The sequence below is a fragment of the Trematomus bernacchii genome, unplaced genomic scaffold (assembly GCF_902827165.1).
Source record: "Trematomus bernacchii unplaced genomic scaffold, fTreBer1.1, whole genome shotgun sequence".
Lineage (NCBI taxonomy): Eukaryota > Metazoa > Chordata > Actinopteri > Perciformes > Nototheniidae > Trematomus > Trematomus bernacchii.
Window position 1 is genome coordinate 163,261 of NW_022987607.1, and position 19,308 is coordinate 182,568.

Below are 19,308 nucleotides of genomic sequence, written 5' to 3' on the forward strand. Positions count from 1 at the left end.
GCCTGTGCTGCTCACTTGAGACGCTATGGACTTTCCTTTTGTGGATACTGGAGTCAATTGCTTTGTGAAAAATAGAGAAATATGAAGGAGTGTAAGCCCCTTCTCTCTCAATATGCAATCATTACATCCTAATTTATGTTTTCTGTGTGGGTGGGTGGGTGGGAAGTCCATGGATGCTGTTTTACTGCCTTTGTGCTGCTCACCTGAACTCTGAGGGGGCTGTTGTTAGAAATATAGAAATGAATGAAGTAGTCTGAGTCTCCGAGTGTTACCCGAGGGTTAAATGTGTTTCTCTGCTCTGGTTCGGGTGCAGTCATGTGACCCGCTGCAGCTCTCGGGGATTAACCAGTGAAGCGTTTATCTTCAAATGCAAGGCGCGACGCGGCAGACACTAAAAGGCCTGCTTTGCATTTTTAATGCTTTTACCAGAAACACTCCTCCAAAGCCATGTTTCACTTTATCAGGAGCGGCTAATCAACCCCCCGCTGGCCTCCTGAGAGTGTGTGTGTGTGTGTGTGAGAGTGTGTGTGTGTGTGTGTCCAGAGGGTCTAACATGGTCCAGTGCCACTTTGATGAAGCAGAGACTCCTGCCTGCTGGAGGAAAACCTTTAAAGTCAACCTGTGAGATGGGTTTTATTCAGCATGTACGTAGAGTCGCACCTGTAAGATTAATGCTCCATAGCGTCTGAAGGTACACACACACACACACACACACACACACACACACACACACACACACACACACACACACACACACACACACACACACACACACACACACACACACACACACACACACACACACACACACACACACACACACACACACACACACACACACACACACACACACACACACACACACTACTTTGTCCAGACAGGGCTTCATGCAAGGACGACTCATTAACACGCGTCAGGTCTTCATGGTGTGTGAAAGAAGCGCTCCTCCTCTGTCGTGCATCAGTTTTATTGGCCGACATTTCTCACTGTCAGCGGCTTTTATTCCCCGGCCTGATGCTCCGTGAGGTCGTTAATCACGGCGCTAATTAACTGGAAGTGTTCCTGAGAAGCAGTCAGAGCACAAGGAAGATCATTTAATGAGAGAGAGAAGAAGTTTGAAACAGAGAGAAAACACACACTTTCTGTTTATGGTGGATTTAAGGTTTCAGTAAAACAGTGTAACTGTGGCTAATGCAGAACATGGGAAACATTTCAAATCCAGCCGTTTAATTTGACTTCGGATGTGAGCAAAAATAGCTTCTTATCAAAAGTACCCTCAGCCACTATGGAGAACTCACGCTCCGCTCCTATTGGCTAGCGCTCCAACACATTGTTCGTGATAGGCTAAGGGGCGGGACATCTCTAAGCTGTTGACCAATCACAACAGAGCCGGCCAGCTAATTAATCAGAGCAGCTCTGGTTTTCAGACAGAGGGTGAAAAGAGGCAGTGTGAGAAAAATAAAGAGCTTTTTGAACATTAAACCATGGATACATTTTTCTGATAATTTGTATTTTGCATATTAACTTTTTTTCAGTTTCCATTTTTTTTCATAATTACATTTTTTTCCGTAGAATTTTCGATTTTCTTAGAATTTCAATTATTTGTCAAAATGTCCCTTTTTTTTCTCATACACATTTTTATTCAAATTCCCCTTTTTTCTAATTTTCCTTTAAAAAATTTCCTTTTTCAAAATTTCCTTTTTTCTCATTTGATTTTTTTTCATATTTTCAAACTGTTTAAGAATTTTTGCTTCATACGAATTTTAATTCAAAGTTTCACTTTTTTCTTATTTGACTTTTTTCTCAGAATTTTGACAAAAGGTATATATATTTAACTGCCAAATTAAAGCCAAATATCCATTCCAGTTTTTTAATCTTGGGATACCGTATATTATTCTGTGGTTAGTTAAAGTTAGTAACATCCATACAGTCTGACTTAATAACAGAACATCAGTGGTTGACCAATCAGAGCAGCTCTGGTTTCAGACAGAGGGTGAAAAGAGTCCTAATTACTCCCACTGCAGTTAAAGGTTAATAAACAAAATGTGCTTAAGTGTTTTTAATGTGAAGCAGTGATTATTAAGGGGGTTTGAAGGGGTTTCTGGGTTCAAGAGGGGATAATAAAAAGCTCCCGTAATGAGACATGATGTACCGCTAACATTAAACCCCCGATATGAACATATGCCATTAATCAGCTGTAGATGATGAGAACGAAGTTAATATATGTAGTAAGTACCACTTCCTATGCTCTGTTAATTCCTCTAATCCTGTGTGAAGTGATTCATGCTTGTTAAAGATGCACTGATGGACTTAATTAAAAGATTGATTTAGCCCTCCGTTTTAATTTCCTCACCTGAGCAGAGAATGAGATTAGCGTTTTCACACCGCTTCGCTTTTATAAGTGACGGTGCAAACTGTGGGGGAAATACCACTCTTAATCACCTTCTGGTAAGAAAATAACAAATATACAAGCTCAAACTAAAGTTGTGTCATTTAATAAAGAGTTATAGCATTTTAACAGAATCCTGCACGAGCAAATAGTGCCAAGATCTGCCCGAGTTACACAGAGAAGCAATGACTTCATACAGAGGAGCAGGAAACAAAAGGGACGTAAGACATGCTCATTATAACGGGTAACATCCGTATGATAGTTTGCCTGAAAAAGGTCTGTCGAATGCAAGAGAAAGAGGTTTTTTTATTACTGCACATATTTGATTCCATTCTATTTCAATGTAATTACTGCTTTATTTTTTAATGTTAGTATAGGTTTCTTAAAATAGTTCTCTATCTGTGTTTTACATTTTTTGTTTTACTTGCATGTATGCACCACGACATCAAGTCAAATTCCTCGTACGTGTCGACCTACCTGGAAATATACCTGTTTCTGATTCTGAACAGAAGGTTGCCAGTCTTTTGTATTAAAGGTCTCCTATCATGCAAAATGCACTCTCTGATGTCTTTTCTACATCACCATGTGTCCCCGGTGTGTCAGGAGACTCACAAAGTGATGTCTTTTCTACATCAACATGTGTCCCCGGTGTGTCAGGAGACTCACAAAGTGATGTCTTTTCTACATCAACATGTGTCCTCGTGTGTCAGGAGACTCACAAAGTGATGTCTTTTCTACATCACCATGTGTCCCCGGTGTGTCCCCGGTGTGTCAGGAGACTCTCAAAGTGTCAGGAAATAAAACCCTCTCTCTTTTCCTCCGTACCCACATCTCTAAAAACGGGGAACAACGGAGCTGATTCAGATTTGCTGCGTCATGACGACATGACTAAAATGTAAAATGTGCTTTACACCCACGGGCCAATCAGAAACGTTGCTGTCAGAAACAATGAGACGTGTTCTGGAAGTAATATGGTCTGTGTTTACATTAGCATCGCTAACACTCAGAGCTAACCTGTACTGGAGAGAGCATGTGTGAAGAAGCAGGAAATAAAAAGGAACTCACCTCGTGGTAAACCTGAGAGAGAGAAAGAGTTTGAGCTCCATACTGTTTCAGAGAGAATCCTTGATGTGGTTTGGAACATGATATGGAGTTTTTTTTTTTCAAGCTAAGGACCCAGAATCATCACTTTTAGTAACGGGGCTGAAACAGAGGGGGATGAGGGATTTCTAAAATGCATGATCTGTTTGGTATTTTGAGCAAAACACATCATAGACATGTTTTTAATATATTTGTATATATCTGAGACCCATAATACATGCCTAAAAATAGCATGATAGGAGACCTTTAAAGGTGTGATAAAGCCTGGGAATGACAGCCGTGCTGATACATTCCTACGGTTACAGACCTGGTTGCAGAACTCTATTGGCGCTTTTCCACTGCAGCACGTAGCACGGTTTCTTTTGCTTTTCCACTAGGGGTAGTTCCGAGTCGGGGCTACTTTTTCACCTTTTTTCTGGCCCTCCAAAATCGAGGTTCTTACCGGGCCAACAACCGGGCTGAATATGCTAAACTAGTGACGTAAACACTCTCGACTGCTGAATGGTCAGAGAGAATCGCTGGCTCGGGGGCTACAACTACAACAAAATGAACATATTTGACCGTGATTTAATTGTAATACACGTTTAAAAAATGATGAAGAAGTAACAACATACTGATACCGGTTAGTAAAAACCATGAATTAATGCTTTGACAAGTCTGCAGACAGACGGCAGGCGAAACACCTTTTAAAATGCGTGTTTTCTAAATGGAGATTGGCTAAGCTAACGTTGTATATGCTCCGTCCACACTCACAACAACGGCCTATACAGACATAAATAAAGCAACGACTGTATTCACCATGACACAGACAGTCTGTGGTTTGTACTTGTTTAACTTTTGTCTAGTTTCTGAACAGATATGAGGAGCTGTGAGCTCTGAGGGCTAACAGCTAACGGCGGATGTTTTTGTTTTTGTGGTTCGCGTTGAAGATGACGTCACGGCAGTTTTACGCAGCGTCGCTCCGCCCGCCGAACAGCCGATCGCCCCGCCTACACTGCGTTACTATAGTTACTGCCTCTGTTCCTAAACTCTAATGGAAACGCAGCATAAAGTGAGCCTGGCCTACCAAGGCCTAACCATACCGTACTAAGCCGCTAAGCTAAAATATGTTACTCCCCATTAATATGTGGCTTCCTACCATTTGTTATGAATCATTACACTGAAAATGAGCCTCACAGGCTTCCTTATATCTTAATGGATAACACTATAGTTGAATACATTTGTTTGTATCTCTACTGGAGTTTCCTTAGGTACCAGTAAAGTAGATCTTTCTGTCCTCGGTCAAATCTAGTCTCAGGTTTGTCCCACTAACCTGAGACTAGAATCTGTTCCTCCCCAGTAAAAGGTGGCCTCCTACCCTTTGTTATTAAAATGAACACATTGAAAATGACCCACACAGGCTTCCTTATATCTCAATATACCTCGTCATAGTTTAATGAAGTTTCTAAAAGCTGTTTGTATCTCTGTATCGAGGTATTAGGAAAGTATTCTGAGTTTCTATAACCTAAAAGTCTCTGGGTTTGACAGCTACTGATAAATTCCTACGGTACAGACCTGGCTGCAGGATTCACTGAATGATGTGTTTTCTGGTTCTTCTGGAGGTTCTGCAGCAGCAGTTTGGCAGCGAGCGCGCGGTTCTTAATGATAAATGCTCCATCTGGAGAGCGGTGGTGCCGAGCCAAAAGGCGACAGATGGCATTGTTTTCACAATCTGTTTAAATATGTTGTTGATTTTTCTGCCTCTTTTTAAAACCTTCCCCAGCAGATCCAACACAACAAGGAGAGGGTGTTTGATTTCCTTCATGCTGCTGTGAGGAGTGTTTGTTCATGTTTTATAGACGGAGTCAGAGTCCTTTTAGTGCCACAGCAGCTTAATGCAGAGTCCTCTAAAGCCTAATATAGGTAGACAGTGTTGGTCCCTGAATGCAGCATCTCTCTGGTCCAATGGGATTTCTGCATTGGACTTTGGGTTAGGTCAGAGATCTGAATAAGATTTTAGTGAGTAAATCAAACTGTATCTTAAAGTTAGGAGTGTCGATCCACTCAAAGTTCAAATGGATGTGTTTTGTGTTTAACGTTTGTTTGTTTTGTGTTTTGCAGAGAACCAGAGGTCAGAAGAGGAAAAGAGTTGCTATCGGTGACGACAGAGACGATAAAACTGAGGTTTGTCTTCATGCTTCAGAACCATAAATACATGCATGTTGTGAGAGAATCAGCTCAGCACTGAAGAGGAACTTCTTATGAGATCTGACAAAAAGTCCAAACACAACGGAGACCAGGGGACACTAAAGAGTGACGCACACAGCTGGGAGACCAGGGGACACTAAAGAGTGACGCACACAGCTGGGAGACCAGGGGACATTAAAGAGTGACGCACACAGCTGAGAGACCAGGGGACACTAAAGAGTGACGCACACAGCTGGGAGACCAGGGGACACTAAAGAGTGGACGCACACAGCTGGAGAGACCAGGGGGACACTAAAGAGTGACGCACACAGCTGGGAGACCAGGGGACACTAAAGAGTGACGCACACAGCTGGGAGACCAGGGGAACACTAAAGAGTGACGCACACAGCTGGGAGACCAGGGGACACTAACGAGTGACGCACACAGCTGGAGACCAGGGGACACTAAAGAGTGACGCACACAGCTGGGAGACCAGGGGACACTAAAGAGTGACGCACACAGCTGGGAGACCAGGGGACACTAAAGAGTGACGCACACAGCTGGGAGACCAGGGGACACTAAAGAGTGACGCACACAGCTGGGAGACCAGGGGACACTAAAGAGTGACGCACACAGCTGGGAGACCAGGGGACACTAAAGAGTGACGCACACAGCTGGGACGTTCAGGATTATAAAGCTGAACAACATCTTTACTTTTTTTTTTTTTTCGAATTTAGAATCATTTTTGATGTTTCTTTGTGAGTGGGAGGCGTGTGGCGTAGTGGATAGAGCCTTGGTATGGGGATTAGATGGTCACAGGTTCAAACCCCACTGCAGCATGTCGTTGTGTCCCTGAGACACTTCACCCCAAATTGCTCCTGTGGGGATTGCCCACAGTATTGAGTATGTTAGTCGCTTTGGATAAAAGCGTCTAACAAGTGACATGTAATGTAATGTGAGTTTTGGAACATTTGTGTTTTTTACGCTTCCAGACGAGCTGATGAGACCCCTGATAAATGTTTTTTGGGAGATGTTTCTCTGGTGTGTCCTCCAACAAATTTCCCGCACATCCCCCATAATAGTCCCTGTGTTTCCATAGGAACCGATGCCACGGGAACGCCGGCAGAGACAGTCGGCTCTTCAGAAAAAACCGAAAGCGGACGATACGAGGACCGAATGCACGAGCTGCAGCGGGCCGGGAGACAACGAGAACCTCGTCAGGTGAGAGAGAAAGAGTGTGTGAGACGGTGTGTGTGTCTGAGTGAGAGAGAGTGTGTGTGTGTCTGTGTGAGTGTGTGTGTGTCTGAGTGAGTGTGAGTGTGTGTGAGAGAGAGAGAGAGTGAGTGTGTGTGTGTCTGGGGCTCAAGTTCCTGTGAAAACATTGATCCCACCCAGATATCCCTCTCTCTCTCTTTCTCTATTTCCCTCTCATCATTGCTTCATCCCATAATGTCACTAAATACGTTGTTGCCATGGCGACCACAGATTCATATTGTGTTTTTGGGTTCATTGTCGAGGGTCTCATCCACTGTTCGAGGTGCGTTTCTGTCTCTGGAAGACTGGGTTTTTTTCTTTTACATTTTATTTTATTTGGTGGGGTGAAACAAATCAAGTTTGGTAATACTTAAGATAATTTATGGACACACACAATTTCAAAAGTTTGAAATGCAACGACTAATATTGGCTCTTTAAAGCTATTTTAGGCCACCTCTTACTGTTGTTTAGGTTATAGGTCAGGTTTGACTTTAATACTGGACAACTGTGTGTGTGTGTGTGTGTGTGTGTGTGTGTGTGTGTGTGTGTGTGTGTGTGTGTGTGTGTGTGTGTGTGTGTGTGTGTGTGTGTGTGTGTGTGTGTGTGTGTGTGTGTGTGTGTGTGTGTGTGTGTGTGTGTGGTGTGTGTGTGTGTGTGTGTGTGTGTGTGTGTGTGTGTGTGTGATGTGTGTGTGTGTGTGTGTGTGTGTGTGTGTGTGTGTGTGTGTGTGTGTGTGTGTGTGTTGTGTGTGTGTGTGTGTGTGTGTGTGTGTGTGTGTGTGTGTGTGTGTGTGTGTGTGTGTGTGTGTGTGTGTGTGTGTGTGTGTGTGTGTGGTGTGGTATCCTCCTGATGATTAAAGTTCAGTCTTCATTAGGCTCTCTCTATTGACCTGCCACACATTTGCACAGTTCATTACGGCCAAATGAAAAGCACAATTTATTCTGCGGACTCGGAGCCGGACGGATAATCAGCGGGAATTTCTCTCTCTGACATCTCGGGAATTCTGTGAGGAAATAAGAAACTGGATCACAGCTGAGGAGAGAGGGGAAACATCTCTACGGTTTCATCAGGACTATATTCCCTTTACGTGTTTCCAGAGGTGGAAGAAGTACTCTGTAGGATCCTTAAAGTACTCTGTAGGGTCCTTAAAGTACTCTGTAGGATCCTTAAAGTACTCTGTAGGGTCCTTAAAGTACTCTGTAGGATCCTTAAAGTACTCTGTAGGATCCTTAAAGTACTTTGTAGGATCCTTAAAGTACTCTGTATGATCCTTAAAGTACTCTGTAGGATCCTTAAAGTACTCTGTAGGATCCTTAAAGTACTCTGTATGATCCTTAAAGTACTCTGTATGATCCTTAAAGTATGCTGTATGATCCTTAAAGTATTCTGTATGATCCTTAAAGTACTCCGTTTGAAGTCCTGAATTAAATAATACTTTAACAGAAGTGTACGAAATGTACTTCAAGTATTAAAAGTACTCTCCACCTGTCTTCCTCTCCACCTGTCTTCCTCTCCACCTGTCTCTCCACCTGTCTTCCTCTCCACCTGTCTTCCTCTCCACCTGTCTTCCTCTCCACCTGTCTTCCTCTCCACCTGTCTTTCTCTCCACCTGTCTTCCTCTCCACCTGTCTTCCTCTCCACCTGTCTTCCTCTCCACCTGTCTTCCTCTCCACCTGTCTTCCTGACTCCTTTAATCACTGCAACAACACCTCCCATAACTCATCAGAAGTCATGTGATCACACTTTAATGTCTCTTTCCCATCTGTTTACCTTCTGTCAGAAACACGCAGCACTTTAAACAACATAAAGAACTATAATCAGTAAAAATGACTTTCCATCTATTCTGATAACTGTATAAACTTTACGGTCAAGTTAATAAGTTAAAATGACAAACACTAAATGGTACTAAGTCCACGGTGAGAGCAGGAAGTAGATCAGAGGAAGAACTGGACGCCTGTTTGATGTTTGGGGGGTGAGGATGCTGCCCTGACTCTTTCTATCTTTGCATTGCACAGGTTGTGAGAGCCGGGGCAGATCCTCCCCTCCCATTGGCTTAGAGACAGAGAGAGGGACACAAAATGAGTCACGAGACGTCACCAAACATCGCCCGACACCAAACATCGCCAAAAATGAGTCCAAACATCGCCCGACACCAAACATCGGCCAACGAACACTGAACGCACCGCGGGAGGTCCTGAAACCGCTGGACTCTTAACGAGGAACTGTTTGTCAACAGATGTACTCGAGTTACTGCATCTCAAACGTCTTTGACCAATTTAGAAATGAGTCATGTATGTATGTATGAAACCACAAGCAACCAACGCTAGTTAGGGTCGAATTAGACAAAAACAATGGACTAAAGGACAGATGATGAATGCAACTACGAGAAACCGCCTTTTGAGTCTTCTTGTCAACAGATGTAGCTCAAGTTGTCTTCATCTCAAACGTTTTTGACCAATTTAGAAATGACTTATGTACGTATGTATTAAACCACAAATAACCAACGATAGTTAGAGTAGAGTTAGACAAAAAGGTCAAATGATGGATGCAACTGTCCGAAAATAAGTTTGAAAGAGAGTCCTTGTGTCTGTACTTTTATCATGTGATGTGTTTACGTTAGAAATAGCATGTTAGACGGTGAGGGACCCATCAGCTATGGAGTGGAAATCACTAAGATGATGATTATACCCTGAAAGAGTCATAAAGACCACTGAGGAAGCACCGGAGAAGCAGCTTTCTAATGTGACGTTTGAGGGTTATAGGTTTGTCCAATGTTTCTCCTTTGCTAGAAACTGAATGAAGGACTTGAAGCTTGAGAAAGATCAGAAACATACCGCCCAACGAACACTGAACGCACCGGGAGGTCCTGAAACCACTGGACTCTTAATGAGGAACCGCCTTTTTAGTTTTTTTGTCAACAGATGTACCTCGAGTTACTGCATCTCAAAAGTTATTAAGAAATTAGTCATGTATGCATTAAACCACAAATAACCAACGCTAGTTAGGGTAGAGTTAGACAAACAGGTCAAATGATGGATGCAACTGTCCCAAAACGACTTTGTAAGAGTGTCTTTACTTTTTTCATGTGATGTGTTTACATTAGGAATAGCATGTTAGACGGTGAGGGACCCATCAGCTATGGAGTGGAAATCACTAAGAGGATGATTATACCCATGAAAGAGTCATAAAGACCACTGAGGAAGCACCGATTTCCACCAAGAAGCAGCTTTCTAATGTGACGTTTGAGCGTTATTGGTTTGTCCAATGTTTCTCCTTTGCTAGAAACTGAACGAAGGACTTGAAGCTTGAGAAAGGTCAGAAACATACCGCTCAACGAACACTGAACGCACCGGGAGGTCCTGAAACCACTGGACTCTTAACGAGGAACCGCCTTTTTAGTTTTTTTTGTCAACAGATGTACCTCGAGTTACTGCATCTCAAACGTTATTTGACCAATTTAGAAATGAGTTATGTATCTATGTATGTATTAAACCACAAATAACCAACGCTAGTTAGGGTAGAGTTAGACAAAAACAATGGACTAAAAGGTCAAATGATGGATGCAACTGTCCGAAACGACTTTGTAAGAGAGTCCTGGTGTCTGTACTTTATATTGTGATGTGTTTACGTTAGAAATAGTATGTTAGACGGTGAGGGACCCATCAGCTGTGGAGTGGAAATCACTAAGATGATTAGCCATGAAAGAGCCATAAAGACCACTAAGGATGCACAGTTTCCTCCTAAGAAGCAGCTTTCTAATGTGACGTTTGAGGGGTGTAGGTTTTTCCAATGTTTCTCCTTTGCTCGAAACTGAATGAAGGACTTGAAGCTTGTAAAACGTGCTGCTAAAAACGTGTTCTCTATACCTATGGAGCCTTGAAGACCACTGAAGGTGAACCAGAAGAATCAGCTTTCTCGAACAAGCTCAGACCACCCTAAATAATTGTGTTGAAATGCGACATTTAAAAGTAGTGAGTTCCTCCAACGTCTCTCCATTGCTAGAAACTGAGTTGAAGACTTTTAGCTTGACAAGCGTCAGAATCGTATCTGATTTATCGTGTTCTGATAACGCCTCCCTAAGCCTAATGAGCCTTGAAGACCACTGAAGATGAACCGTTATCCACGAAGAGTAGCTTTCTAAAAAAATAAACCCGCATAATTCCCCTTTTTCAGGAGCCTTAAGATTGTGTTGAGCTCGATGTTTGACGGTTTGCAGTTCGTCAACGTTTCACCATTACTAGAAATTGATCTTTAGCTGTCAGAATGGTCCAGATTCAAAACGTGCTCTCTGTGTCTAATGAGCCTTGAAAACCACTGAAGAAGAACCGTTTTCCACGAAGAAGCAGTTTTTCTAAAAAGCTAAAACTCCCTTTTCACAAGATCCTAAAGATTGTGTTGAAATCTGATATAAGTTCGTCTGAAGTCTTTCCTTTTCTAGAAACTGGTAGAAGCACTTTTAGTTTGGAAAGACATCCTGAAGCATTGCTTTTTTATTGTCGTCTGACATCTCCTCTCCAACATGTATTTTAATTACTTTAAATCAACTTTTGTTTAATGGCTGGGTTTTCTGCACTCTTAACCTCCCCATCAGAACCAATCAGTATTGACTGATCTGCCATCCAATCATTTCAGTGTCAATTGGGTTAATTAGAAACACTCAAACAAAAAGCTCTCTCAGATTTGATTGTTGTGTTTGTGTTTTAAGGACAAGGAAAGTGTTTGTGTCTAGAACAGCCAACTCAGTAAGTTAATGCTACCGTTTAGCATCTGTAGTTTAGTTAGAGGTAATAGCTCTTAGATTTTAGAAGTGTTTCTCTGTTTCGTAGTGACAGTTAAACTGAAAGGTCGTCATAAGGAAGTCCAGTTCTGTCTCTGAGCTTTTAGACCAGTTCTGTCTCTGAGCTTTTAGACCAGTTCTGTCTCTGAGCTTTTAGACCAGTTCTGTCTCTGAGCTTTTAGACCAGTTCTGTTTCTGAGCTTTTAGACCAGTTCTGAGTCCAAGTTCTTAGACCAGTTCTGTTTCTGAGCTTTTAGACCAGTTCTGTCTCTGAGCTTTTAGACCAGTTCTGTCTCTGAGCTTTTAGACCAGTTCTGTCTCTGAGCTTTTGGACCAGTTCTGTCTCTGAGCTTTTAGACCAGTTTTGTCTCTGAGCTTTTAGACCAGTTCTGTTTCTGAGCTTATAGACCAGTTCTGTTTCCAAGTTCTTAGACCAGTTCTGTCTCTGAGCTTTTAGACCAGTTCTGTTTCTGAGCTTTAGACCAGTTCTGTCTCTGAGCTTTTAGACCAGTTCTGTTTCTGAGCTTTTAGACCAGTTCTGTCTCTGAGCTTTTAGACCAGTTTTGTTTCTGAGCTTTTAGACCAGTTCTGTTTCCAAGTTCTTAGACCAGTTCTGTCTCTGAGCTTTTAGACCAGTTCTGTTTCTGAGCTTTTAGACCAGTTCTGTCTCTGAGCTTTTAGACCAGTTCTGAGACCAGTTCTGTTTCTGAGCTTTTAGACCAGTTCTGTCTCTGAGCTTTTAGACCAGTTCTGTTTCTGAGCTTTTAGACCAGTTCTGTTTCCAAGTTCTTAGACCAGTTCTGTTTCCAAGTTCTTAGACCAGTTCTGTTTCCAAGTTCTTAGACCAGTTCTGTTTCTGAGCTTTTAGACCAGTTCTGTTTCCAAGTTCTTAGACCAGTTCTGTCTCTGAGCTTTTAGACCAGTTCTGTTTCTGAGCTTTTAGACCAGTTCTGTCTCTGAGCTTTTAGACCAGTTCTGAGACCAGTTCTGTTTCTGAGCTTTTAGACCAGGTTCTGTCGCTGAGCTTTTAGACCAGTTCTGTTCTGAGCTTTCGGACCGTTCTGTTCTGAGCTTTCGGACCAGTTCTGTCTCTGAGCTTTTAGACCAGTTCTGTCTCTCAGCTTTTAGACCAGTTCTGTTTCCGAGCTTTTAGACCAGTTCTGTTTTGGGTCCGGACTCCAGAGAAACTCCCTCCTCATGCATGGCTGTATCTATTTAACCTGTACAGTAAATTACATGTGTCCAAATGTAGAGTCTGAATGCAGGTAGTGACGTTGTGTGTACAGTATTTATTGAAGAGGCCATGTACTTTTTCGTGCCTACAAACGTGATTTATATCTCATGGTGTTGAGTTGAACTCTGATTTTTTTTAATGCATTATTAAACGTTCTTTTAATTGCAAAACTTGTGTTCACACCAATGCTTCAAAGGGAATATTTCTGATTATAGAGCGGTGCAGGGATGAGTGAAACTCTTAAAGGATCCACTACAGAAATACGTCATGAAATGAAACAAGAGAATTACGATACTGTACAAACTTAAGCAGAATCAAACTGATAAACAAAGATATTATTGACTTGCAAATGATATATAAACAAATTATCTACGTAATTACACATCTGAAAATGGGTGGGAAGAAGTTTACACTTATTTAGTCCCACCCCTAAATGTTTGTCTCATACAATATATATCTACAATTATAAGAAGATTATATCATTATTACTACAATATATATATATATATATATATATATATATATATATTATTATTTTAAGTTGTACGTCATATAAGACAAATATAAAAGACTATCTTTTTACATCCACCATCCAAAATACATTTGTTATTAAAAAAAAAAACAAAAAAAAAAACATTCTAAAATAAACAAATACATAAAAGAGGTCAATTGTAATCAAGAAAAGTTAAATAACAAACCAAATAAATAAATACCAATAAATCACCCAACATGTGTTCTAACCCCATACTTTGAGGAGTGCTTCTGATCATCAGTGTGCTGCATTCCTGTGATGTCTCTGAAGAAAGTGTGTGTTGCTGTTGTGTGTCCGTGTGTGTGTGTCCGTCCGTGTGTGTATTCCCGTCTGTGCGTGTGAGTGTGTGTGTGTGTTCCCGTCTGTGCGAGTGTGTGTCTGTGTGTGTTCCCGTCTGTGCGTGTGAGTGTGTGTCTGTGTCTGTGTGTGTTCCCGTCTGTGCGTGTGTCTGTGTGTTCCCGTCTGTGCGTGTGAGTGTGTGTCGGTGTGTGTTCCCGTCTGTGCGTGTGAGTGTGTGTGTGTCTGTGTGTGTGTTCCCGTCTGTGCGTGTGAGTGTGTGTCTGTGTGTGTGTCTGAAGTGTTCAGCCTCTGGCCTGCAGCTCTCAGAATTAAGCGCAGCTTTAATAAACTCTTGACTTTTCCCCCTTATTGCCTCGGTGATAAACGAGTGTCAGCGAGCTAATTAATTGTTGTAAAGGTGCGTTTAATGCCCTCCGTCAGCTGTGATTTATCACCTGGGAAATGGCCTTCTTGTTGACAGACATTATCGTGAAGATACAAATCTGCTGGAGTCTGTTTTACAGGGTTTCATCAGCATAGACTTTTTGTTTCAAGCAGTTACAGTTAGTTAGTACACAGTATTTATTATTTACAATATCTTTTAGCCTTTTTCCTGCCAAAGCACAGACATTTCTCGCTTCAGGCACAAGAAGATTCAAAGGTTTTATTGTCATGCTCAGCAGCTACAGAGTAGAAATGGCAATGAAATTATTCTGACCTGAGCTCCTCCAACGATGCATCATATATAATAAAATACAAATAATAAATTGTGCAAGAAGTCTATATACATGTCAATGGAATAGGAAATTAAATAATCTAAATTAAGACAAAATTAAATACGGTTTATTGCAGTGATAACTATTTATATAAATCAGTAGATTACAAGAGGACAAACAGATGAATGTTTATCGAGGCACTTCAGAGCTCTTTAGGGTTGATAGCAGCAGTTGGTTAGTACACAGTATTTATTATACCTTTTACATTTAGCCTTCTTCTTGCCGAAGCACAGACATTTCTCACTTCTGACACAAGACGATGTCTACAAACAGACAATCAGTGAAGCTGTCTTGTAATAATCATTTAAACACAAGTACATCATATCACAGTTGACCCAAACTCAAGATCTTTACATAAAATATTGAAAGAAAACTAGGCTATTTGAAAAGAACACAAGGGTTTGATAAATGCTCTCACAGATAAGCATACAAATATATAAAACATGAATACAAGTAGCACGATGAGATGGATTAAACAATGTGTACAGACACAAAACAGTCATCATTTATGAACCATTACTCATGGGTTTTGTCTTTTCTGAGAAACTCTGTGTTCAGGACATCTCTTTGAGTCCAGCTCTGTGAAAACATAGCCACAAGTCGTTGGATCCTAATGCCTTAATAGGCGCTTTCACACCAAGTACTTTGCCGTACTTAGTTCATCAGAACTCTTTAGTTCTGATGAACTAAGTACAGATCGCGTTCTCACCGGAATAAGTCCCTGAGGGAGGATTAGGCAAATGAAGCCGCTGACGTCACTTCTTCTTCTTCTGCTTTGGGTTTACTGGCAGGCCGCAAACAACTTCACGGCGTATACTGCCACCAGAAGTCCCCGGCCGGAAGTCCCCGGAGTTGGGGAAGGCTTCAGTAGAAGCTGCTGGGACTCCCAGCAGCTTCTACTGAAGCCTTCCGAGTAAATCGCCAGAACGCCGACACCTCCTCATCTCCACCGCTCCCATGTTTTCTTTTGTGTTGCCATAAGTTAGTCTCTCTGCGTTGGTGCGCTGGGCTAATGCTAATGATGCTAATGCCAGCAAATACAATGGCGGCTTCACAAAACTTGTTGGGAGTTTTCCGGGGCGTGGTTTGCAATCCGCCCAGCCAATCAGACATAGGAACCTTTTTCTCCCACGAAAGTACCTGCTCTCTAGCGGGGACGGAAAAGGGGGTGAAAAGGTTCATGAACTAAATTCTATTTCCGGATTTTTTCGGTGTGAACGCTATCGGAACTATACTGGGAAAAGTACTCCGGTGTGAAAGCGCCTATAGACTTTGTATACTGCAGGGTAGCTTGTGAATTTACTCCAGGTGGAACTAAAGTCTGATTTAACACTTGATTATATTTCACATCATTCATCCACATCTGTAAAGTAACTAAAGATATTAAATACATGTAGTGGAGGAAAAGTACACAGTAGCAGAACATGGAAATACTCAAGTAAAGTACAAGTACCTCTAAAATGTACTTGAGTAAATCTACTTAGTTACTTACACCTCTGCCCCTGTGATTGGTCGATCCGCTCATTAAGAAACAAACGTCTGCAGCCTTTAGTCTTTAAACCTTTGTGTGAGTCGCAGAAAAAAAAAGAGACATTTTGGTTTCTCTGAAAGATGGAAGCAGCTCACCGTGGTGAACTTTGGCTGCCCCCCCCATCCCTCATCGTGTGTGTGTGTGTGTGTGTGTGTGTGTGTGTGTGTGTGTGTGTGTGTGTGTGTGTGTGTGTGTGTGTGTGTGTGTGTGTGTGTGTGTGTGTGTGTGTGTGTGTGTGTGTGTGTGTGTGTGTGTGTGTGTGTGTGTGTGTGTGTGTGGGTGTGTGTGTGTGTGTGTGTGTGTGTGTGTGTGTGTGTGTGTGTGTGTGTGTGTGTGTGTGTGTGTGTGTGTGTGTGTGTGTGTGTGTGTGTGTGTGTGTGTGTGTGTGTGTGTGTGTGTGTGTGTGTGTGTGTGTGTGTGTGTGTGTGTGTGTGTGTGTGTGTGTGTGTGTGTGTGTGTGTCGGACAGAGAGCATCCAGCAGGAGTTTCTGCTTCTCTGTAACCTTTTGGTGATGAGTGCGTTTCCCATTACCGCCCTGAAGGATGCTGGGAGATGATTTAATGGCGGCATTTTGTTTTTGCTGACTTGTCCCTTTTCCTCCTGCTATTAAAACAGAAAACACAGGAGTGTGTGGGAAGAGCAGCTCAAATCTATTACTCCAGTTCCCCCCTGACTCTGTATCCCACTCCTCCGTAACCACTTCCTGTTTGACTGGACTGCCTCCTTCCCTTTGTTATTAATCATTACACTCTGAAAATGACCCACTCAGGCTTCCTTATATCTTAATTGATAACATCGTCATAGTTTATTTGCTTTGTCCTCTTGGACACTGGACTGCCTCCTACCACAATAAGTAACAATGTAATAACACACACTGAAAATGACCCACACAGGCTTCCTTATATCTTTTTATTTTTTATTTTGTTTTCAGTTATAAAATAAACAGACATTGCGCCAGATAACTAAACAAAACATAACGGGGGGGGGGGGTGCAAGGATGACTTCCTAAGACAGCTGATTGTGACATACACAATACATTACACAGGAGATGCCATATTGACAGGGTCAGATAGGAGAGCTGTGGACAGTGAACCGTAATCTTCCTGTCTCCCCTCAGAATCCCCCAGCAGAGAAGCTGCACACTCCATATCCATATAAGATATAAGGCTTCCTTATATCTTAATTAACCTCGTTATAGTTTAGTGGAGTTGCTACAACCTGAGTTTCTGTCCTGGGGAAAACCTAGTCTCAGGTTTGTCCCACTAACCTGAGACTCCCCAGTAATGTTTGACCTCCTACCCTATGTTATTAATCATTACACTCTGAAAATGGCCCACACAGGCTTCCTTATATCTCAATATACCTCGTCATAGTTTAATGGAGTTGCTGCAGGCTGTTTGTGTCTCTGTATCGAGTCACTAATAAAGTATCCTGAGTTTCTCTAACCTCAAAGTCACTGGGTTTGTCTGCAGTTGTTCTGATAGTTAACTGAGGCCCCCTGCTGGAAACACAAAGACACATTCCTCCATTTAAAAACTCCAGGTGTACAGACGTTCCTCTTCCTTTCACCCCGCAGTGACTGAGTCGTACCGGTACGAGCTAATAAAGCCTCTGACTCCTCCATAGCACTCCATTAAAGTGTAAAACAATGGCTCCTTTCTAACGTTCATGCAACAGTAAATCAAAAAGTAGGAGGCTAACAAAGTCCAATCCTCCTCTCCCTTTCTTCAGAGAGACTCCGGTGCACTTCGTCATGGATGAAAGTCAATGGTCGAGTGCTTTGTGTCACATTGATTCCCGTCACGTGGAAACTCTCTTGGTAATTGCCCGGCCCACTTGTGATAAATGCCTTGTTTCAGACACTGGGCGGTTTGTAGGGCCTCAGACCCAGCGTCGATACCTGGAGCCGGTACAAAGCAGCTGGAAACAATCATCAATAACTCACAGACGTGTTCTTTAAGTCTGGGTTTCTGATTCCTGCTTTTGTTTCTGTCGTCTGCTTTGGACTTGATAAAGAGAGGGGAACACGGGAGCTGAGGCCGTTCTCCTCCAGAGGTTCAGAGGAGCTCATCTGAACAGAAAACACATTCCATTCAAACTGTAAAACAAGTCTTATGGCGCATTTCCACTGCAGGGCCTCGCACGGCTTAGCACAGTATAGTTAGGCCTTGGTAGGCCAGGCTCACTTTATGCTGCGTTTCCATTACAGTTTAGTAGCTGGGGCAGTAACTATAGTAACGCAGTGTAGGCGGAGCCGTGACGTCATCTTCAATGCGAACCACAAAACCAACAGCAGCTGTTAGCACTCAGAGCTCACAGCTCCTTATATCTGTTCAGAAACTAGACAGAAGTTAAACAAGTACAAACCACAGACTGCCTGTGTCATGGCGAATACAGTCGCTGCTTTATTTATGTCTGTAGGCCGTTGTTGTGAGTGTGGACGGTCGGAGCATATACAACGTTAGCTTAGCCAATCTCCATTCAGAAAACTCGCATTTTAAAAGGTTTTTCGCCTGCCGTCTGTCTGCAGACTTGTCAAAGCATTAATTCATGGTTTTTACTAACCGGTATCAGTATGTTGTTACTTCGGCATCATTTTGAAACGTGTATTACAATTAAATCACGGTCAAATATGTTCATTTTGTTGTAGTTGCCAGCGATTCTCTCACTAGTTTAGCATACTCAGCCCGGTTGTTGGCCCGGAAAGAACCTGGATTTTGGAGGGCCAGAAAACTGTGAAAAAGAACCCGCTAGCCGGAACTACGCCAAGTGGAAACGCAACCAAAAACGGGCCGGGCACGGCACGCTTAAACCGCGCTCCGCGCTGCAGTGGAAATGCGCCATTAGAGATCTGACCCAGACTGCAGTTTGGAGGCTTATACTGAAATGTATATATAGACAAACAGGTGCTGTATATTGGTAGAAGTGTTAAAGCTCCATGGTGCAGCAAAGGGGAACTTTTTGAATCGTGTTTCATGGCAAAACTAGAGCTTTAAGGTTAATTACTGACCTTGGAAATTGCACTTTTTTATTTTAAGGTCCACTTACTGGAGACATTTTAGAGCTTTCAGACAGTAAGCGGTTCTTGTGCTTTCTTTGTCATAACACCGAGACGTCTGGCTGAAACGTCTTTGCTCCAAAGTGCGTTGGTAATCTTCTGGCATTAAAACAGCAGGGAAGCTGTGATTGGTTAATTGGAGGGACCAAGTTTGATGTTGACGAGCGGTGCAACCTCACTTATTGCACTGAGAGAATATTTAAACTTTTT

The 19,308-nt window shown here is 42.4% G+C and overlaps 1 protein-coding gene across 3 annotated transcripts in view; it reads left to right on the forward strand.

Annotated features, from left to right (window-relative positions):
• The window catches only part of phf14 (PHD finger protein 14), a 90,599-nt gene that overhangs the window by 43,521 nt on the left and 27,770 nt on the right, over positions 1 to 19,308 (forward strand). For 2 of the 3 annotated variants that reach the window (XM_034131100.1, XM_034131101.1), the window contains exons 15-16: positions 5,591 to 5,653; positions 6,756 to 6,877. In XM_034131100.1, coding sequence (XP_033986991.1) covers positions 5,591 to 5,653; positions 6,756 to 6,877 — 185 coding nt within the window. Of the gene's footprint in view, positions 1 to 5,590; positions 5,654 to 6,755; positions 6,878 to 8,925; positions 13,086 to 19,308 lie in introns of those variants that run through there. The other variant, XM_034131102.1, reaches the window with a different exon arrangement.